Genomic DNA, 21786 nt, shown 5'->3' on the forward strand with positions numbered 1-21786 from the left:
TCGGCCCCAGATTGTCTTACTGGGCCAGCGCCAACTCTAGCCAGTCAGAGAACTCATTTGAGTCGTAAGACTAAGCCTGTTGACCGTAGTGACAATAACTATGATTATTACTGGCCTGTAATTCATTGTTTTTTTGTGTGATATACTGATAGCGGCTTTGGTTTTCTGCTATGTATTCTGATTTGCATCACGTCTTAATTCTTTTGAAGCTAAAACCCCTTCTCAATTAGGCCAAAAGGATGTGTGTGTAGCGCTCCTCGTTGAGAAACCTCCGCGCCGTGGAAATGCGTCGTTCTTTGAGTGTTGTGCACTGCGAATGAGATTTTCGGTGTCGCTGTCGCGCCTGCCATGGCGTCTAGCAAGATCTCTTCGAGGCCATAGTGATGTGATCATACTGTATTGCCACCAACAAATCTCGGCGAATAGGACCTTTGTCCCATGGGAATGAGCTAAGGAAACGGTGCATGATGGGGGATTGCCTCCAGTGGCCGCAACGTCCAGCGCTGACAGATGCTCACATTGCATGATATCAATATTCTTACACACCTGTACATAGACATTGCCTACAAGCTTCTTGTCCATGGAGCAGTTATCAATGCATCAGGGCCAGTAAAGGAGAGAAGAACAGCTCTTAAGGAGGCTGTAAAACAAGGTCGGACTGATATTTTGCAGATGCTTCTTGATCATGTTGCACCTGTTGACGGCGTCCAGAGGGCTGTTGAGCTGGCGATGAACAACGGGCTTGTTGTTTCTGTAGGGCTGTTGGAAACTTTTAAGAGCCATAGGTACGCAGATACCTCAACGGGCTCATATTAGAAGCGCCTGCAGCTCGTTCAAATATTGTATGAAAACCGCGACACAGCCTTGTTGACGTGGAGCCAATGAACGCCTGTAGCCAGACGCCCACGACAAGGCTGAGTTTCAGCACGCATGGCGAAGCCGAAGACCCCGCCCTCCACCCAAAAAAAGAACGATCTCTGTCTGACCCTCTGATTAACTTTCGATGAGTTTCGCGATTTTCGAATCAATATCTCATCTCTTTCAGTCCGTACTATTTCCTTTTGACTATGACTGACCCTATCTCTATAAGCGGTGGTGTGGTCGGGGTAGTCTCGCTCGGAGTGACAGTATGCCAGGGCCTTATCGCCTATTATGGGCCATGGAAGAGTTACGATGACGAGATCAATGATTTTACTACCAGATTAGAGGGTCTTCAGAGAACCTTAGTGGTCATTCGCAGCTTTATTTCCCCCGAGCATGATCTTGGCCTGCCGTCCGCAAGCTACCGAGAGCTTGTGGTCCTACAGTTGGTATCCTGTGAAGAAGCATGTCGCCGCCTCAGCAGCATACTAGAACGGTGCAAGTCAACCGAGACTACACCTTTCGTCAGAAAGCACGACTGGCTCCGCTTGAGAAGAATATTGTACCCGTTTCGGAAAGAAACCTTGGTCACGCTTGCCGAATCTACTTCCGGCCTCCAGGAGAATTTGAACCTCTCACTCCAGCTGCTCAACAGGTTTGTTTTGTGATCTATTGCTGAAATTATTAAAGACACCTTTGTTGCTAAAGTACTTAATCTAGTGCTCTTATCTCCAGACAACACACGCTGATCCAGAAAGTTATCTCAACAACCACCTCCAACAGCCTTCACAGCACGAGAATATCGAACAGGGTCGAGCTGAACCAAATGCAATCGCTTATTCACGGGGTATAGTGCACCAGTCACTTCTATATGCAGTTACTTATAGTCGATAGGGGAGTTCGACGAACCGACCAACCTATCATAAAATACTGGAACCACAGACCCTAACCAACCTCTGCGAACAGCAAGCGGTCATTAATACCGCATGGGAGAATAAACGAGTTCCGGCAGTCTCCTCTTCTCAACCAACGACAAACTACTGCACCTGCCGCAAGCACTCATATTGCGCATCATCGGTTTCCATCTCTGTGTGTGGTATGCATAAGCGGAGCTGCCCCCTGTATCTTGATGGCCATCAAAAAGTTGCCATTTCAGCAAAATATGCGTTTTGCAATAGGTTACTGGGCCTATCGGTCGGCTTTATGCTGACAGTTGCAAGGGGTGCTGGTGCACTCTCCATAAGCCCAGCTATGCAATTCCATTGTGTGGTTGGGGACAACTCCCCAGCTTTTGCACTGCTGAAGAAGGCCGGCGATGCTGGTTATTTTGATTTGCCGCAGAAAATGGAAGATCTACAACAGTCTCTTTTACAGATGTACCGTAGAAGGGTTGTAGCGCCGACCGATCGCCTCGCTGACGGCAGTACACTACTACATGTAAGTTGAAGTCCTCGATTACGGCTTGGGAGCTAATATGGTCCCAGGGGGTGGCATGTATGTTGAAAATTCCCTCTTGCAGAGGGCCTTGGGGCCCTGTGATTGTTGAGAAGCTTCAAGAACTTGTATTCGCATTGATTGAAATGGGCGTTCCTGTGGCGGAACAAACCATCCAAGGTAACACAGCTTTGGATATATTTAACTGGCATACTGCGGCCTTTACGGATCCGTGGCACTTGGTTCACCCGGCTGTAATTAACATGCAACAAAGACTGCTCAGATCAGGAAGCCCTCTACGGATTATAGAGGACCCTATTAGTGGGCGAGGGATTCCAAGCTCTGTCCGCGCTGCGTGCAAGTATCAGACAACACAAGCCGTACAAACTCTGGTTCGAAATAACGCATTTGAAGGTTGGTGCTCTATCGTTAAGCCAGAAAGCTAGCTAATAAGATGTTGCGGCAAGATATCCAGATCTCGCCAATAGAAATGGCTATACTGATAAAGTCGGAAGAGGCCCTTCGCGAATGCCTGCTACAAGCAAAGTTCACATCGATCAGCGATACACATACAGGGAAATTTGAAACACTTCTGGTTTCTTGTATAGGTTGGACCTCCGGAATGGCGCTTCTGCTCAAATCTCCGCCCCAAGATCCCGAGCCAGTAAGAGCTTGCTTTTCGGTAGCATGTCGTGCACTGGAGTTCGAATCTGCTTCTCTGTTGCTCGAAAATACGGCCGGTGTTCCGTTATCCTACCTGAGAGATGCCGTGGAATCTGGAAATTTACAATTTCTGGAAAGAGTAATCTGTCTATTAGCTTCAAACCGGCGCAGGCTTCATGAATTGGCCCTCAAATATCTTCCGGCACGAGCCATACGTGCCCTAGGACTACCAACGGCTGCGCTTCTGGACAACCGTTCCCAAAAGGTCTATAATGCCCTAGTTCAGTGTGGTGTCATTACCATATCAGGTTTAGCTGGGGATGATTATTCCGTATACAGCGCCATCCTGGGTGCTATCCCTGCGGCCGAGATGCTGTACGCAGCTGGATTTACGGACCTAGCACAATATGGAGGTCATGAGAATGTGCCATTCATAGATATCAGTGATTGGGGAAATAGGTCGATAGAATTGTGTGTAGAGCTCGCGCACTGGATGGTCATAAAAGGGGCAGACCCTTATCAGCCGTCCATCGGAGGCTATCCTGCCATATTTGTGTTTGCGGAGGAGTTTAGCTTGCACCTGGCCGTCTGGAATATGGTATATTGCAGCTCAGACAGAATTTGGAGGTACTGCAGAAAAAGAGATGGAACACTGTCAAGGGAATGCTGTTCTGTGGATGAAATAGCGAGCCTCGGCTGCGGGGGAGTTCTATCTACCTTGCTCCTGAACAATCCGCGCGACAACTGCCTCTGCGCGTGTTCGGAAGGCGGGTGTACACCATTGCTCAGGCTACTCAAGTCTTTCTATGAGGAGATTCCGTATCCCCACTATATCATCAAGTCTTGGGAGATTGTTTACAGATTAACAGGAACAAGCGCAAATAGGGTGACTGTCTCCGCCGCGATTCGTTTTTTCACATTCGAGAGACTCGGCATGACTCATACATGCCATAGACGATACCGTGAGAAGGTCGAGCGATTGGATTCTGAAGAGATTTCCGAGATCCGCGAGGAGGATTTTGCCTCGATAGCGCGGCTAGATGAATTGATGCTGGAATTCGATCAGATATATGATGAACTGGGCGTCAGCATGGGTGTTTTTCTTAAGGAGTCCTGGGAAAAGCGTATGGATGAAGTTCTTAGGAAGAATGTTGTTGATCCAGACTATGCCATACAGGTCCGGAAGATTGGCGTTGTGTTATCAGAGGAAGAGAATGGTGATGATGCTGATGATGATTAATTCATACACGGATCTGTCAGCCCAGTGCCGATTGCCGGTGAAGGTCCCTATCTAACGGTAGGCAACGCCGCCAGAGTATTTTAGATACATGGAATAGATAGGTAAGCAATACAGAAGCAAACCAAACCACGCGTTCCACGCCTAAACCTCTCTGCTAATTTAGCCAGCGTATCCGCTATCAGGCATATGTACTGTATCCCTTTTCAGATCAGAGTAGTTACTCTTGCCTGGCTTCTGCAATGCCACTATAGGAAAGGCGTGGAAGTGTTATAGGGAGTATCCTACCTGTAGGCAGGCATTCAGATTTGCTGAGCCTTAATCAGCGGGAGGTTCCTCTAGTACCAGATTGATAAGTTATCTGGACATGGGGCCTTCTTTGTCGCGGCGTTGAAGACTGCCCGCCGCACCTCTACCTCAAGAGATCGGCAGAGCATCAAAGGATTGTTGATATTGGTATTCCGCGATCCCTTGTGGGGATTCCTCGGTCTCTGTGACTGGTGAGAAGAGGGCGCTTTGAAAGAGCTCCTCCTTCCCCTCCGGGGTGTTAATTTCAGTTCCATCTGGTGCTGTTAGGGCTGGTGTTAATATTGTGCGGGCCCTTGGATTCTTGCCCACCGCGCAAGCCATCAAATCTCGCTAATACTTGTTGTCGCCCGCCTCTACCTGCTCCCTATACAAGCCCTGTGAGAGCTTGCTGGTTTCCCTATTCACGCGATGTCTGGCAGCCTGCTCTTCCTCGTGGTCTTCCTCTGTACCGGTCTGTTTAGCCCTTCTCCGGGCTTTCTTTGCCTGTTCCTTAAACCATTGCATTGCTGGCGTTTGTCCTGGGCGGATATGTTCACAGAGAGTCTTTGTTGGCATTGCTTGCTACGCGGCGAATGTCAAAGCTGTTAACAGCGCGGTAACTGCGGTATTGATAGTAGCCGTTGTAATATCTGGCTGGTGCAAGCCCTATAACTCCAGCGATGAAGCCTGGGGCTCCTAGCAGAGTCTGCCCTTGTATACGTCCTTCGACGTTGATTTGGTCATGAGTTGGGATAGACTAAAGCTCGCTGAGCCGCTCATTAATATCAGGTTAAGAGGGAACTAGAATACTTGGCGGGTGCTGAAGAAAGGTGCAAAGCATGTGGGAACAGAAAAACAGTGGCTCGCCGCCTACAGAGATACAGGTGGAAATGCGGCCGTTTACGGCCTCAGTAGCTGTTATTTTCGGCGTCGAATCCACAGGTCCTCATATTCTATTTGTAATTATAAATAAACATACCAAGAAGATCACAAGATAAAGGCTTCAGGATACCATTAAGCCGCTTCCGTACTAATAAGTAAAAATGGACATTCACAGTTGTTCCCTGAATGCCAACAGTTCTTGTACAAGTAATTGATTCCTGCCGATAATCCTCAGCTCCTTCCGTACGGTTGTAATGCTTGAATCATTCCTGGGTTAATAATTGCTTAGGTGGTGTAGCAAAGACATGAATGGCTTTTTGCGGAGACGGAGAGCTGGGAGGCGAAGAATCAAGCAAGTCAATTACTTCTATCTCAGTACGGCGAGGTTCTGTATGGCGGGGTTCTGGACAAGGCTTAATAGGGCGAAGTTCTGTACAAGGCCTTGTACAAGATGTTGTTGCAAAGCATGATCCACAGCTCCAGGCATTGCCATGAGGCTGATTAGTTCTAGGACAGAGTTCTGATAAAGGCATGATAAAGGTTTTTTTTTTACTTTTAACTTCTTTCCCTTTTGTACAAGGGATTGCAGATACTTATAAGACATAGAGCAGTCAAGAATTTTTACCTAGCTCTTTATTATACTCCACCTCTTTAATTCCTTCTAGAATATGCTGTGGGTCCTAATTAAAAGTACCTGTAGGTGCTTTAAATAACTTAAGAATTAGCTGAGAACCTTACTAAATATAAGCTTTAATCCTAGATTATAGCTCAAGATAAGTTATATAAAATGGGATAAATAAATAATCTGTATTATCCCTGGCGGTTTCTAGAGGGTTTTCAGCATTAAAGTTAAGTTCTAATAGCTGTGTATAAGTCTAATTATAGGTCTTAATTAGCAGATACTTATCTGGATCTATTATACAGGGATTAGTAAGGCTTAAAACAGTTAAACTAGAGAAACATACCCCAATCCTGTACATTATCCTGAAGGGATTTAAAAAGTTCCATATTAAACTTAATCCTATAATCCCGTATACTAGTTGCTGGGCAGTTATAGTTTATTGCAAGATCGCCTTGGAATGCCAACTACATTATCCCGCCAGTCAAGCACTACGCCGCCAGCCTCGCGAAAAAAGAGTAGGGATACAACATGGAAACCGTATGATGCTACACAGAAAGGCAACCGCAAAGCGACTACAAAACCACTTGCCGCTCAAGGCCAATCGATTGCCGAGGGCGGCATCACAAACTCGGAGCCAAGCGCTGAGCAACGGTCTGGTCTGGGTCCGTTGCAACCGATTGCAGAGCACGCGGAGCAGGAAATAACCCGTCCAGTCAACGAGCCGGAGCACCGCGAACATATTTTTGGAGGACCATTACCAGCTGAGGCTTAGGAAGGAATAGCAGGAGAGCAAATGGTGGATGGAACTGAGCTCATCGCGGAAGCGGGTGAAGAAGTCCACCAAGAAGATCGAGTAGCTCGGGAACGCGCAGATGTTCTTACTCAGCTACAAACACCTGGGGCCAGGGAGGATCATGCCCCCCGGCCTGTGACTGAGCTCCCCGCTGACTTGCCGAGCCTGATTACAAGATTACGGGAAAAGGGAAGCCAGCTGGGTGATGAAAGTGTGATTCCCGACAATATTGGAATGCAGGAACTTCCTGAATTGAAGCCGGCCACTGTTGATAATCTGGATGGTGTTGGGGGTGAGACCGCGGCGGGTGTTGCTAAATCGGGGCTTTCTCAACAGGAGACCGAACGACACAGAGCGGATCTACCCAATCCAGAACAGGCTCAGCGCCAGGCAATTGAAAGGCAGGAGGTGGAGGATCTACTATTTGATGTTCCTGTGCTGGAAGAACCGGCAGACCAGGCAGTGGAAGAGGATCCGGGAAGACCAACCTTAGAAGTTCCTGATCCTCTTCGCCCCGGAAGCATGCATGTGGGTCTTTCCAGTGATGTGCCACCGGAGCGGAGGGTCACAGTCATATTCTATGTCTACGAGCGACAGACATGGAAAAAGATGGATATGGTCACTGTGAGCCCTACTCAACTCGCTGAGGCGCAGATCATCGCCGAACGATATGCTCGAGATCCCAGCCAATATGCGCGCTTTTACAATGGTCGACTACGCAAAGTTGCCGTTAATGACTGCATTCGCGCCGCGATTGACGACGGTAGTTTCACTGTCCTTATGAGTTTTGGAAGGATCTAGTGGTAACTCGGCACCTTGTCGCGTCTGTCGCGTGTTCCGGGTCCAAAATGAGAACGGACGTTGGAGGATGGCTTATGAGGTCCGCGTTGATGATCGGACCAACCCGTCGCAGGTGGAACAACTGGCAAGGAAGGAGGCGAGAGACCGGCAGGCCACATTCTATGATAAGAACCTGCGGAAACTTACTCCGGCACAGTGTTCCGAGGCGGCAATTGAAGATGACACGAATACAATCTTTATGAATTTCGGGGGGGAGCTTACGATGGACGAAGACACAATAAGGTCAATCGCACGCGAAGTGGAATTGTGAAGACTCCAGAAACACTGGGGTGGTCGGCTGGCCAGACAGGCCGTAACAATGTAGGCTGACGACCGTCTGGGTCTTGCACCTCCCGTAGACAACATTTGGCGGTCTTCCGTCTGTGCTGGTCGTACGACCGGCCTGGTCGGGGGCGCAGGGTCTGGCGTTTCGGGTGCTACGTCAATAGGCCTACGCTGCAAGTCTTACTACCCAAGTCTTCAGTGTCTGGGCCTACCACCTCAGACCTTTGCGCTGCCCCCTCTGACCTTGCGGGTGGTCAGACCACAAGCCTAGGTTTGATTTGGGCTTATAACCCCGGTTAGATCTCCTTTCCGGGCTTTAGGCCAGATCGGTCGTGTGGCTTGCGGTGTAGGAGATACCCTATCATGGTCCTGAGATATACTTATTTAGGATGTCCTTGTCCCTTGGATGGACTTGCCTCATCGATCTTATCTCCAAGACTTGATTGTTGGCCTTCTGAGGCTGAAGGTCTGTCGGGCAGGGTGTTGAAGCGTTGAAATGGGGCGTCAGGTCTGTTCCAATAGATACGTTATATGAAACCTGCGCCGCGCTGAAGGCGCTAGTGCTTCAGAGTTTACGCACCCAATGCATCACTTGCACGGCTCCTGAAAATCGGTTTCGATAGCCCACTTTCTGGCAAATCGAGGCTGATGTTGAGAAACGAGCTTCAATGCTGAGCTTGATTCATGCAGATGTCTCGCCCGAGAATGCTCTGGGCCAGGCGACATTAGTCTATATGGCCGAAGAAGTGCAGTTCACCGTGCAGCCGACTTACCCCGCATCGAAGGTGACTTACATATCTCACATTTCAGCTCGCCAGCACCTTTTCCGACCCAGCGCCTTTCCGCTTGACGCCAAATTTTCGGTGGTCAGTAACAATAGCTCACAACCCCTAGCTTGAGTATCGGCAAAAAAAGACGAAATGACCGGTCCAAGCGACTATACGGTTGGCTGGATCTGCGCTCTTCCATGCGAATATGCTGCGGCACAATTATGTCTCGATGAGGAGCACGATGATGTGTCGGTAGATGCCTCCCAAAGCGATAATAACGATTACACTCTCGGGCGAATTGGCAAGCATAACGTTGTTATCGCCGTTTTGCCCAAAGGTGGACACGGTACGACCTCTGCGACGGCCGTTGCGCGGGATATGCTGCACAGCTTCCCCAACATTCGAATTGGATTGATGGTCGGCATTGGTGGTGGCGTGCCGACAAAACATGACATTCGACTTGGCGACGTAGTAGTCAGTGCGCCCCAGGACGGCATGAGCGGCGTGTTTCAATATGACTTTGGAAAGTCCGTTCAAGATCAGGCTTTCGTCTACACTGGTGTTCTTGATCAGCCTCCGTTCGCGCTACGTGCCGCAATGACTAGAATCGAAGCACGATATGAGCTGAAAGGGCATAAGATCGAAGAAAGGCTCAATGCCATTCTCTCCGAGAATCCACGGTTGCGACAGAAGTACAGCAGGCCCAATTTAGCAACTGACCTTCTATTCAAACCTGATCTTACGCATGACAGTATTTGCGACCGCGATAACGGGTGTGTGAATGACCAGATGAATTTGGTCTTGAGGCGAGAAAGGTCCCAATTTGAAGACATCGCCATCCATTACGGCACAATTGCTTCAGGAAACCAAGTGATGAAGAATGCTGTGATTCGTGACAAGCTTTCCAAAGAAAAAGACATTTTATGTTTTGAGATGGAAGCGGCCGGTTTAATGAATCATTTCCCATGTGCAGTTATTCGTGGTATTTGTGATTACTCGGATAGTCACAAGAACGATCAATGGCAAGGATATGCTGCGTTGACGGCTGCTCTTTATACCAAAGACCTTCTGTCTCACCTCTCCCCTCGCAAGTCCAATGCGGAAAAAAGGATGGCGGAAATTCTATCAGATGGTCAGCTATTAGACGCTTTGTTAGTATATCGCTGACGATATATAGTGGAAACGGCGGTTCGAAGCGTGGAATCAAAACTGAAAACGCAAGAATATAACACAATCCTGAACTGGTTCACGGATATTGACCACGGACTTCAACTTAGTGATCATTTAAGTCGGCGGGCCCCAGAAACTGGTGGCTGGTTTCTCGAGTCGGCGGAATTCAACGAATGGCTGACCAGGCCGCGGCAACTCTTGTTCTGCCCTGGAATTCTGTCGAACTTCGCCACGTACGTAATATTTGGTACACCACCCGAAGAATATGAAGGTCTGATTCATTCAATCTAGCTACAATACTGCACTAAATACAGTCAAAATAGGGGTAAGCTAACTAACTAGAATAGGAAATAGAAAAGATATAGGTAATGACCGAGCAGGCGCTGACTAATAGTAAGTTCGGCGTTGAAGCAGAATACTAGCGGTCAATTAAGGTCGACAAATTCCAGGTGCCGGAAAAACCATAATTGCCTCTGTTATGGTTGACCACTTACATCGTCTCTTCCAAGACGAGAAAAGAGTTGGCATCGCGTTTACTTTCCTTAGTTCCCAAGCACAACTGAAGCACAACTGTCTCATTTCAGACCTGCTTCGGGGGCTCCTAAAACAACTGATCCCGAACCCAGTTCCGGATGAGGTGACAAGGCTCTACGAATACCATACCCAGAAAAGAACGCGGCCCTCCTTGGACGAGGTCCGCGACACATTGTGCAAGGTCATAAAGCGCTTCTCAAGGACATTTATTGTTCTTGATGGATTGGACGAAATTCCAGTCTCTGATGGCGTTCGATCAAAGATCGTTACAGAGCTATTCCACATTCAAGACACCGTTTGTGCGAATATTGCTGTAACGTCAAGGCCGATCTCTGGGATAGTGGAGAGCTTTGAAAGAAGAGGAAGTATTCGGCGCGACATACGTGCCACCGAGGACGACGTGCGCAGATTCATCAACAGTGAGATTCTGACGTTCGAGACTTGGATTCGGGAAGCAGATGGTTTGGAACGGAAGATAACCGATACAGTTATGAAGACAACTGATGGAATGCAAGTAGAACAGTTCAAAACATGTCAAGATGATACTGATGATGCTAATAGGTTTTTGCTCGCGCAACTACATCTGGATATCTTGCGTCGACAAACAACCGTCGCAAATGTCTCAAGAACGCTAGAAGATCTGCCAGCGGGTTCCATGGCCTACAACGATGCATATGAGAATATTATGACGAGAATCACTAGTCAGTCTAGAAACTATAAAAAGCTTGCACTCCAGGTGCTATCGTGGATCACCCGGTCGCACAGGCCAATTCGTATTCCAGAGCTACAGCACGCGCTTGCGGTTTCAGACGGTTCATCAGAGCTCGATGAGCGAAATATCCCTCCTTTATCCGTGATAGTTGAGGTGTGTGCTGGGTTGGTCACTTTCAGCGAAAAAGTTGCGATTATTCAGTTGGTCCATTACACAGCATCAGAATACTTCGAGAAATGCTGGACATTATGGTTCCCCGAAGCCAATCGATACATGGCCGCAGTTTTGATCAACTATCTGAGCTTTGACCGATTTTCGGTCCCATTTGCTCACACTTGGATAGAATATCATGAACGGCTTGAGTTAAATCCTCTTTATAATTATGCTGCCCGTTATTGGGGTGAGCATGCAAGGGAAGGATACCCCCAAATTAGAGGACTGGTCGCTGGGTTTCTGCGAAACGCTATGAACTTGGTCAACACTGTTTACGTCCTGACCCTCTCAGATAAGTTCTCCGTTGGTTGTTTGTCTAGGCCAGAGCGCGTAACAGGCTTGCATGTCGCAGCATATTTTGGGATTATCGACCAAATCAGGGAACTCATCAGAGAAGGAGCAGACCCAGGTGTGGCAGACAGCTGTGGTCAGACTGCCCTACACTGGGCAGTTAAAAATGGGCAGCGGCAGGCAGTCGAAGTTCTATTCAATGAGGGCCTTGATGTGAATGCACGGAACGCCGAGTTCGAGAGTCCGTTGCATTACGCTGCCATCCAGGCTAGCGAAGGCTTCGTGGGATTCCTTGTCAATTTAGGGTCACAAGTTGAAGCTAAAAATAGCGCGGGCGGAACCCCTCTTCTTGTTGCTGCTAGGAGTGTGAATCTAGGAGCCCTGAAAGGCCTTCTTAGCAGTGCCGCAAATCCAAATGCCTTTGACAATATGGATCGCAATGCATTGCATGTGACCATAACTGCCTCAAAAAAAGAGTGTACCGAGGCTGTGCAATTGCTCCTCTCATACGGTGTCAATTTTCGCCTGTGTGACGTACAGAATATGACGCCTCTTCATTACGCGGTTGCCGAAGGAAACGATGGGCTCGTCGACCTACTCCTTGAAGCAGGTGCTGACATCAACATGGGAGTACAAAGAAAGTTCAGCAAGAACAACCCCTACCCCATCTGTATAAAGGCAGGCCTACCACCTATTGCATTAAGGGAAGATGATCATGACCCCGTTGGCCTTACGCCGCTCCATTTTGCAGCTTGTGCGGGGCATAGTAGGATGACAGAGTACCTTTTAAGGAAAGGTGCTGATCCGAACGCACGATGTTACTGTCTAGACACGCCATTACACGTTGCCATCCGCAGAGGTCTTCTAGATGAACGGAGAGACCGCAAGACATCAATGCACCGGATTTTACTGCCTAACGATGATGCTTGGACCGATGACAGGTGGCATGTCGAGGTTGTGCAGGATCATATCTCGGATTACGAATCGGAGGAGGCGGACAATATCTTGAGATATGTCGAGGAGCAGCGGTTGGGCGTAGTCAATGCCCTACTTAAAAGCCCCACAATCGAAGTGAATCCCGAAAACATACAACGTGACTGTCTCCTGCATCTTGTGAGATATAGATATCCCAGTGCAGCCGTCATTGTGTCTAAATTACTTGATATGGGGGCTGATGTTTCCGCCTGTAATGGCAAGGGCGAGTCCATTTTGCATCTTGCCTGCGCAGCAAACGCCTCTTCTATAGTTGATGACTTGCTGGATAGAGACTGTGCTATTGACACTATCGATTATCAAGGCCTTAGTGCGTTGCATTCTGCCATTCGAGCGGGAAGCTGCGAAACTGTCCGAACAATATTCAGCAGAGACGAAGATTCGGCCAGAGGTTACTGCCTTGATGTGGACACCAAAGGCCGCACCCTACTCCATCATTACCTGCAGGATGCCTTTGCCCCGAGTGACACGGTGATTTTACTATTGTCATACGGCGCCAAGGTGGAATGTACTGACAACAACGGGCACACCCCACTAAGCACCTATCTAAGCACATTCAAGTTTGGAGATCGAGTAGAAACCTGCCAGCTTCTTCTGGAGCATGGTGCTAATGCTCTTTGGAATGCTCCTGACGGCAGGAACCTAGGACATCTCGCAGTTTGCCACCACACAATGGAGCCTGGGGTTTTGGAAGCCTTGTCTGACTACGGCCTCGATCTCTCAAAGAAGGACAAAGGCGGGAAAAGCATCGTACACTATGGGGCCATTAGCGGATCACTAAGCTTGGAGGTTGCAGCATTCCTCGATGAACGAAATCTACTAGATCTGCATTCCACAGATTACAGTGGAAAGTCTCCCCTTGATTATGCATTGAAGGAAGCTAATAAAGAGAGATCACCATTTGGGCCTGCCCGCAACAGATGGAAGCAGACTTTGGAGACCTTGCAGAGCTTTTGTTAACACTCTTGTACTTAATAGAAGAGCCCTTTTCCTGAGAAACAATGTAAAGCCAGCTTCTGTCGATCTGACCCCAAACCATTTCCCTTCATTGCTTCATTGATAACTGAACCGGAGTTTCTGCAATAGAATACAGAAGTGTTCCAAAACGCCGAGAAACACCCCTTAGCCACCTAAGATACTCCCAACTGTCCTTAAGAATAAGCAACTCATCAGAGTCTAGAGCAGTGAGAACGGGCATGAGGTTTACAATAAACGGAGTCCAAAGGTGCTGAAGCGCTGAATTGGGGCGTCGTCAGATGCCATCCAATAGAGACTAGTAAGCGCCACGCTGAAGGCGCTAGTGCTTCAGGGTTTACATCTAGAATATGAGGACCTATGAATTCGATGCCGAAAATGATGGCTTTTGACGCCAGAAACGGCTGTCTTTGCACCCCCGTAACTTTGGAGGCACCCACCTAGCACCGTTAGTCATCATCAACCAGCCCTGGTGTTTGGCGTTCGTTCAACAGTCATTCCCTCAGATTCCACCTGCGACCAGATTCCACTCCTAGTCATTTATCTTGGCTTTTCTCAATGGCAAGTTCACTTGTTCGGTCGGCTCAGGGTGGTGAAACTAAATATGGTCTCAGGCCGAAAGATTGAGGTCGGTTGACTTGGGTCCATTGACTCATAGTGGACGTACGACCCAAGCCTTCGAAAGTCTGCAGCGGCCTTGAGTCTGTCAACTGGCATCAGATACCATCGCTTTGCAACCATAACGGACACGAAACTTTGGGCTAATGACTTCTGGTGCTCAATTATTGAATATGCGAAACAGAACTATAAACCTAGCATACAGGACCCATGATTTATCCAGCAAATGTTTTGGGGGCGGAGAACCCAAGTTTTCCTTTCGCAGCCGGTCTTGCGCAAAGCCTTAAGCTATTGACTAAGATGTTTTGCTTCTGACCAGTTGGGCATCACGAAGAATCAATGCTAGCTCCGCTATGGGCGAGAATTTCCAGACAATAGTCTAACGGTGACTCCAACAGCAACCCGAAACTCGACAGTGAGTACTCAGGCAACAATGATGATCCCGGTAACAGTGAGAGCCAGCTGCCTCGTGAACACTACTTGACTGGATCAGAGAGCCTGGATAAAACCGTGTGTACTGGAACAATAATTTAGCCTCTTAGCCATCAAGCTATCAGAATCTCATCAGTGGCTTCCTAGCAGGTATTATTGAACATTGGCTTCCTTAGTTCTGCATTGGCAACCACCCATGAACTTGGACGAGACTTATATGGATACCAGGCTAGCAGTGAGATGGTCTCGTGGTAATACGGCGATATCGCCCGGATATTGAATACAGGAGCATGCTTGAGTCGTTCTAAAAGTGGGAAATAATTCTAGGGGCAATTGTCAAGTTGTAAGATGTGTCTCCGAGCCTCGGTTCATCTGAATGTCGTATCCCAGCCACTTTCGAACAGACTCTTTTCCAGACATACGGGCCAATCACATCCACTGGTGAGTTCATCATGGTCAGTTGTCTTGGATGGCAATTCAAAGACACTGTCAAAATTAGAGGTTAGCATGATTATAGAAAATAGCTTTGGTTATAAGCATTTCCAACCTCTTTTTCAGCACTTCTACCCCGTCGTTTGCCGTGGTTTCGGCCTTTCTCCACTCACGCTCCTCTGCATAGTTATCTGCCTGTCTGAGAAGCCACAGAGCGTTTTCAGCAGAAGAGAGAGCATTCGTCCACTGATCTGTAGACTTCCGCTTTTTCACTTCAGACCGACGGGCAGAAAGATGCGCAAGTGATCGAATGCCGTTGATATATGCCATTATAAACCAATCAAAAAGGCGTTCGGTAGCTATTGGAGTGAGCCAATATCCATTCGCATTCCATAATGCCAGAGTATGGAAAAAGACACAGGCTACTTACTTTTCTTCACCGACATGAGAAACCTAGACTTACTCTCGGCTCCTATCAGTAGGCCTTCTCTCCAACCCGAAGTAAATATCACTTTGTCTGCGGAGTCCATCACGAAGAATTCGAAATTGGCACCATCACACAGCACAGCGAGTATCGGGGCCCAGTGCCCCTCCTTCTGATTGGCATAATCGCAGGCTTAAAAATGTGAGCAGAAATAACTCACCACAGTACTGAAACTCACTAGCGCATTCAGCTAGCACCTGGCCTATGACATCCAAGCGCGCTTTGCCAGTACTGAGTTCTCTCTTTACTTCAATGAATACAATACTGATCGATCCAACAGAGACAAAGTGATGCTCAATGCGGCCTCTTCTGGAGAATTTGCACTCTAGCAACCCTTCAGGTTTATTGGTAATAGCACTACCAAAGAGGCCGACTATCCTATTGAACAACTGCTCCATATTAGTATTGTTTGACTAAAAGAACTTGAAAGCGCGCCGTTACTCACGAAGGAGAGGAACCTTGAGCGTGCCCCTTCGTTGTCATGAGTCAGCATCGGTCCGTACTGCTTCTCAGCTAGACTTAGGTCGGCTAGTATTTCTTGAAAAAGACGATTAGGGATACGTGAGCGAAAGACCTCAAGCTCCAGCATATCAACCCCAGCAGCACCAGGGTCCAGCCAGACATATGGTGCAACTTGTTTGTATGTGATATTTGAGAAAGACACCTCCAACTTCTGCGCTGCAACAGTGTAAGCTAGATGTGTTTGTCGTCCGGGGTTGTGTAGGTCTTATTACCTGATATTCTGGATAATGTCGCAAGTGATAAATCATAGCACGTTAATAACTCAAGGAATGCCTCCTCATCAGAAAGACTCTTGTCCGCTCTTAATTTGGCAAACGCAGCAAATGCTTCCGAGTCAGAGGGAAGTCTTTCTAGATTTGCAGAGGGTCTGGTTTTCACTGTGCCAGGGCAAGCTGGACTGGGCTCCGCTTTATGAATAGCATCACTGCTTGCTGGTGGCGAGCGAGAAGGTGAAGGAACAAGCTTTGCTTTTTTGGCATTCGAAGCTTCAGAGCTTGAGACAGAAGAGGAGTCGGCGGATCTTTTCGCCATCTTCAGGGCACTACCGGTAGTTCAGATAGAGAAGAGCTTGAAATAGTTTTAGATGAAAGACATCTTTAGAAGATATGCTGGATTAGTTGGAGAGCAGTGGAGGTGGAGTTGCTGATAGAATGAAATGTGGAACTCCAAAGCCAACACTGCAAATCGTGTGGCGGAACATGCTGCCTTCCGGTACCGCCTGCCCTTTTGACTCACTACTCCGGACTATTAAGTAATACGCTGCGCAAGTGAGAATTCTGAATAGAATAATGAAGTTTCTCGATTCTATGCCTCTGTCAGATATAGAATAAATCGCTTGCAGACCACAATCTGCCGCGGATTCGCAGGTCCATTCGTAGGCGCCGTGCCGGGGTCTACGGGTCGGAACAGCGAGGTTGGTTCTTTAGTTACTCAGAGGCGGTGATAACAATACGGCGTACAGGGCGGCTATCCCCTTAACAGAATAACTAACCCGAAGCGGAATTTCACAGGTCCTTAGTTTACGCACCCAATGCATCTTCGTTCAGCGATCGAGACCTCCGACCAATCAGTCCGCATCCAGCCTCATGGAGCTGATATTTGTCTGTGAACTAAACAACTCGTAACCCATTAAATAAAGCAGTTTGGTCCTAGTGTAACTACTCATCAGAGAGAATTCTGCTCCTCTTGGCTCTAATCATGACTCTATGCAACAACCGGTAAGGATGGGTTAATTTCCTGGATGAGATATAACTGATAATGGCGCAGAGTATTTCTGTCTAAGCTTCTGAGATTCATCGTCGGCACTGATTGTGAAGAAGTTTTCATTCACAGTGATATACTTAAATCACATTCGTCGCCCTGGTTCGACAGCGATATCGATAATTTTGCCGGTGATGAATCTATCCTAAATAAGGACACGGATAAGCATATAGTTAGTCTTGTCTGTCAGTACTTGTACACTGGAGACTACTCTATTACACCTCCCGGTGACACCCCACCGCCCGGTCTGACTTCTGGTGGACGAGAAAAGGCGGAGCAGGCCCATGTACTCGTTTTAGGAGGAAACCTCTTTCAAGACACAGAGACGGTGGAACAATTGCGGACTACCTTGTGCGGCGGATCCAGCCATGCCCATCTGAGGGATCGCAAGGAAGCTGTAATCCTATGGCGGATTATACCGGAATTCTTCTCACCCATGCTCGTCTTCATATTTTTGCAGCAAAATATGAACTGCAGGAGCTGCGTGACATCTGCCTTATCAAGCTGTTGCATCTCCTGCATGCTTTCCCATTATGCTAAAATCGGATTGAAGATATTGTTCGATTGTTTGACCTTGCCCTCCGCGCGGGCACTGGACTGTGCGAGAATCTAATCAGAATGTTGTGTCATTACGCTGCTAGGCACATCCGATTATTTCTGCGCAACAGAAAGTTCGAGATACTTCTGCAGCAACAGCCCACCTTGGGTAAACTTTTGCTTACTACAATCGCTGGTGGTCCTTGATAATGAATTGGTAGCATGTTCATATGTTTTTACAAAAAAAAAAAAAAAAACCTTTCGATAAGAGCCCAAATATCACTTTTTAACATTGCGTCTCCAGTCAACACTGTATGAACATAACAGGCAATACTTGTCCTTCGCAGAACTCTGTAGGCTCCAATCCATAGAGCAGCTAGGGCACTGATAAGTTACCGTGCTGGATGATCTTGGCTCTGTACAAGGTCAGCCGCGAAGCCCAGAGTTTCCTTTAAGACTTGCCTGAAATCGTCATTCTTCAACAAGTCATTGATATGTTCCGAAGATGTGCTAACAAGAGATCCCGAAGGCCTCTATCTGCGGAACTCGTAGTGGAATAGGCGCTTGCGATAGCAATGGGAAAGTCATCCATTACCCAGCATATCGTTACATTGGATGGATGGATGGATGGATGATTTCATTTACCCTGACCCCTCGCGTATAAAAGCGATATGCAGGCTACCTACAACTATATATCTTCCCTTTTATCTCTGTTGTACATGATCCCATTTCTTACGGGCGAACTTTAAGCCTCGCCTAGGGGCCAGTGGTGGCCGTTTGCCTTTGGTTCTGTCTTTGCGGGCCCCTTGGTCCGCGGCTACGAAACCTTTAAGATGCTTCTGCAAAATCCAGTACAGCCTTCACGTGGCTGGTTTCACCTTGCCCTCCTAGCATGGCTGGTATGTCACCAAATGCTTCCCCAATTTCTCGCCGTAGTTTCTGGCGCGGTGTTTTTAGTTTCGGGCAGTCGAGCATAACATGAATAACAGTTTCTGTTGCTCCACATTCGCATTTATCGTCTTCTCGGTGTCCATGGAGCTTGCCATACGGCGCTAACCAACAGTGGCCAGCCCGCAGCTGGGTAAGTAGATAGACACGGTTTCGTGGCAACGGGTCGTATAATCGTCGGGTGCGGATGGCTGGCAGCTTTGGGTCGATCCGCCGAAGGTGGCTACCCTTTTTGGATGTCTTCCACTCCTGTTCCCACTCCTTGAGGATCTGCTTTCGGATGGCCAGCTTTTCTTGTGAGACGAGGCGGCTGAACGGGTGCATTCTATCCGGACCCACTGCCATTTTGGCTAGCTTGTCTGCTGCCTCATTTCCAGGGTCATCGCAGTGTCCGGGAATCCATTGGGGGCGGAGGGAAATGCCTCGCGATCTCAATTCTGAGGCTGCCTGTAGATTGGCGTGGATAATCCGCTGGCCTGATTTATTGCGAGGGTTCCTGATTGCCTGTAGTGCTGACATGCTGTCGCAGAGGATTGTTGCTGGTTCTTGTCCTGGAGTTGCTGGAGCTCTTGGTCACAGGCTTGATATTTTAAGCACGGGGCTGATGGCGTTGAAGATGCCTATCAGCTCCGCAGCATAGACTGGCCAGCTTCCCATCAAGCCCACTGAGAGTTGTCGAGATTCTAGTACTTCTTGGTTGTGGTCCAGCATTACTGCCGCTGCGCCAAGGTGGTTGTTCTGCCCCGATGCATCCGAAAAGACTACCATGTTCCATGACGTCTGTATGGCAGTGGCTTTGTCTTTTGCTTTCTCCCGGTCTGGTTCAATGTCAATTTCCATAAAGCTTGGCGATTTCCACGGGGTCAGTGGTTTCGGGTCGATTGTTTCTAGTCCGTCTAGATGTTCCAGCCTCATGGTTTTCAATGATTCTGCCAGCGGGAACCGGGGCTTGGATCCAACGTTATCACGCCGCCTCCGAGCTCTTGATAATACCTCCTGAACTGGGTGGTCTCTAGGGGGCGTGCCCAGGCTCGCGATAACACTCTGTGCCCTCTGTTTGAGTCGCAGGTGCGTTGGTAGCGTGTATGTTTCCACTTCCATGGTGGTGATTGCGACTGTTCGGAATGCAGACAGAATTCGGATTAGGGCTGACCTCTGTACTGTGTCAAGCACTTTGAGGTGCCTCTTGTCCCTGAGGGGGTTGTGCCAAACCGTCGACGCATAGTCCATGATGGGTCTCACGCAGGCCTGGTAGACCTGCCTCATTTGCCCGGGGCGGAGGTGTCGGAGCCCTGCCAGATATCGTTACACTGCCTTGCACAACCACCCTGCCCACCCAGAAAAAGTATTTTTGCCAAACCCTTAAAGGTGGGGCTACTGCCTATACGGTTAGCGTAGTAATTAAATCACTTGGCAAGCTATGACTCGTTTTGAAATTTCCGTGCACTTTCGACATTGCCTGTGTTTGATACACCAGATCCTTTGAAATGCAGAATACGTGAGAGCCTCTCGAAGAAAGTACTCTCAAATTCATAAAGCTTACCTTAATTTCTTTTCTATATCTATCTTGTCATACCCAGTTGGCCGTAATTTCGCCTGACTTGATATATATATGCGCTGCGTGTAGTAGTTGGTGACCGAAAAAGATGTCAGCTTCATTATCGGCAGGAAGTAGGATAAATAGGGTATAATGTTAGCTACGGCAACAAATTCAGTCACGAGTCATGCTTGAAGTGGGACACACTATGAGAGTGAACCTGCCGCCAACATCTGCATCTTCGGAAGAAATTCATCAAAGCTCGCCGTTTGCGGCAACGGGATGTGAAGCCAAGGTGATATGACCATGAGCAAATTGTGTACCAAAGTTAGGGTAAATGAAGTATCTGATAAAGTTCATTGTTTCCGGCTTTCTGAGGACTGGCTTGGTGCTGTTCCCCAAGCACGAAGGGCATTATTCGAGGATATCGTGTCAGGATGACGTGAGCCTAATACTTGGTTCTGGAGGTCTGCACATTTTTTAAGAAGGTTCAAAGCGTCTGAGACCTTTCCTCGTTGCTTCAGAGTAAAAGCAAGGTTATGCATGCTCGTCAGTGCGTCAGGATGCTTGGGACCAAGCACCTTCTCCAACACTGCTAAATCCTGTCGGTGCATGGCCTCTGCCTCATTATACTTACCCTGTTGTGCGAGTACTGAACCAAGGTTGCTGACACTGATAAGAGTATAAGGATGCTCAGGACCAAGCACCTTCTTGTAACCTTGGAGTGCCTGTTGGTGCATGGCCTCTGCCTCCTGGTACTTGCCCTGGTCAGTAAGTACTGAACCAAGTCGGCTAATACTAGTAAGGGTATCGGGATGCTCAGGACCAAGCACCTTCAAACGACCTTGGAGTGCCTGTTGGTGCATAGTCTCCGCCTCCTCATACTTGCCCTGCAGTGCAAGTACTGAACCAAGCTGGCTGACACTGGTAAGAGCATCAACATCATCTAGTCCACAGGCTCTTTCTCGCATTTCTAGGACATTTTGAAATATAACCTCTGCCTCGCCATATCTTCGATCACTTTGAAGACAGCTTCCTGTTCTTGCAAGGAAGTCATGGTGGTTATCCTGGAGAGCCTGAAATTTTGCGCTGTTCGCCAGATACAGTGCATGAGGTAGGTACTCCCTCCACTTTTGTTAATTGCCATGGTTGCTATAAGGAAAATTCTTGTCCAACTGGGCAGCGGCTTTCTCTACCCAACACTGGAGGCTCTCTCTAGCCAGTTGCGAGTGGCAAGATGCACAAGTTAATAAAGACTAAAAATACTGTTGTCAACCTGTGTAGTGATAAAGTAATGTGCCTTGAGAAGCCCTAATGCTTCCACTTTGTGTTTTGCCAAAGTTGTAGCCGGAAGAATTGTCTCTGGTAAATCTTGTGGATTAATACAAGCCATTAATGATAGATAGTCACTTGCTACCTCATCCACATGCTGGATCTGCAAGAAAGAGACTAG

General features: G+C 48.1%; 6 protein-coding genes across 6 annotated transcripts; 4 read left to right on the forward strand and 2 right to left on the reverse strand.

Moving 5' to 3' along the window:
• The first annotated feature begins 987 nt into the window (after positions 1–987).
• On the forward strand, positions 988–4209 carry BDV14DRAFT_182803 (uncharacterized protein). The gene is made up of 5 exons (XM_073770287.1): positions 988–1516; positions 1582–1708; positions 1756–2298; positions 2346–2709; positions 2763–4209. Exons 1-5 carry the CDS (start codon positions 1068–1070, stop codon positions 4196–4198), a joined length of 2919 nt encoding a protein of 972 aa, XP_073623320.1. The 5' UTR covers positions 988–1067; the 3' UTR covers positions 4199–4209.
• A 2571-nt stretch (positions 4210–6780) lies between these two features.
• On the forward strand, positions 6781–7581 carry BDV14DRAFT_204776 (uncharacterized protein; the record flags this gene model as incomplete). The annotated part of the gene is made up of 1 exon (XM_073774591.1): positions 6781–7581. The coding sequence occupies one exon, from the start codon at positions 6781–6783 to the stop codon at positions 7579–7581; it is 801 nt and encodes a 266-aa protein (XP_073623321.1).
• A 1244-nt stretch (positions 7582–8825) lies between these two features.
• BDV14DRAFT_204777 (ankyrin repeat-containing domain protein) lies at positions 8826–13548 on the forward strand (the record flags this gene model as incomplete). Its single annotated transcript, XM_073774592.1, has 5 exons — positions 8826–9807; positions 9853–10078; positions 10137–10170; positions 10226–10238; positions 10295–13548. The coding sequence occupies 5 exons, from the start codon at positions 8826–8828 to the stop codon at positions 13546–13548; spliced, it is 4509 nt and encodes a 1502-aa protein (XP_073623322.1).
• An 827-nt stretch (positions 13549–14375) lies between these two features.
• On the reverse strand, positions 14376–16683 carry BDV14DRAFT_182813 (uncharacterized protein). Its single transcript, XM_073770288.1, has 5 exons — positions 16264–16683; positions 15975–16207; positions 15708–15918; positions 15476–15661; positions 14376–15404 (listed from the first exon to the last, which is right to left on the reverse strand). The coding sequence occupies exons 1-5, from the start codon at positions 16580–16582 to the stop codon at positions 15109–15111; spliced, it is 1245 nt and encodes a 414-aa protein (XP_073623323.1). The 5' UTR covers positions 16583–16683; the 3' UTR covers positions 14376–15108.
• A 565-nt stretch (positions 16684–17248) lies between these two features.
• Positions 17249–18055, forward strand: BDV14DRAFT_193031 (uncharacterized protein; the record flags this gene model as incomplete). The annotated part of the gene is made up of 4 exons (XM_073771711.1): positions 17249–17268; positions 17318–17639; positions 17678–17795; positions 17865–18055. 4 exons carry the CDS (start codon positions 17249–17251, stop codon positions 18053–18055), a joined length of 651 nt encoding a protein of 216 aa, XP_073623324.1.
• Positions 18056–20622: 2567 nt separating this feature from the next.
• BDV14DRAFT_211777 (uncharacterized protein) lies at positions 20623–21480 on the reverse strand (the record flags this gene model as incomplete). The annotated part of the gene is made up of 2 exons (XM_073776159.1): positions 20623–21369; positions 21456–21480. The coding sequence occupies 2 exons, from the start codon at positions 21478–21480 to the stop codon at positions 20690–20692; spliced, it is 705 nt and encodes a 234-aa protein (XP_073623325.1). The 3' UTR covers positions 20623–20689.
• Positions 21481–21786: the final 306 nt, after the last annotated feature.

Source organism: Aspergillus stella-maris (genome assembly GCF_047715825.1).
Source record: "Aspergillus stella-maris strain CBS 113639 unplaced genomic scaffold BDV14scaffold_81, whole genome shotgun sequence".
NCBI lineage: Eukaryota > Fungi > Ascomycota > Eurotiomycetes > Eurotiales > Aspergillaceae > Aspergillus > Aspergillus stella-maris.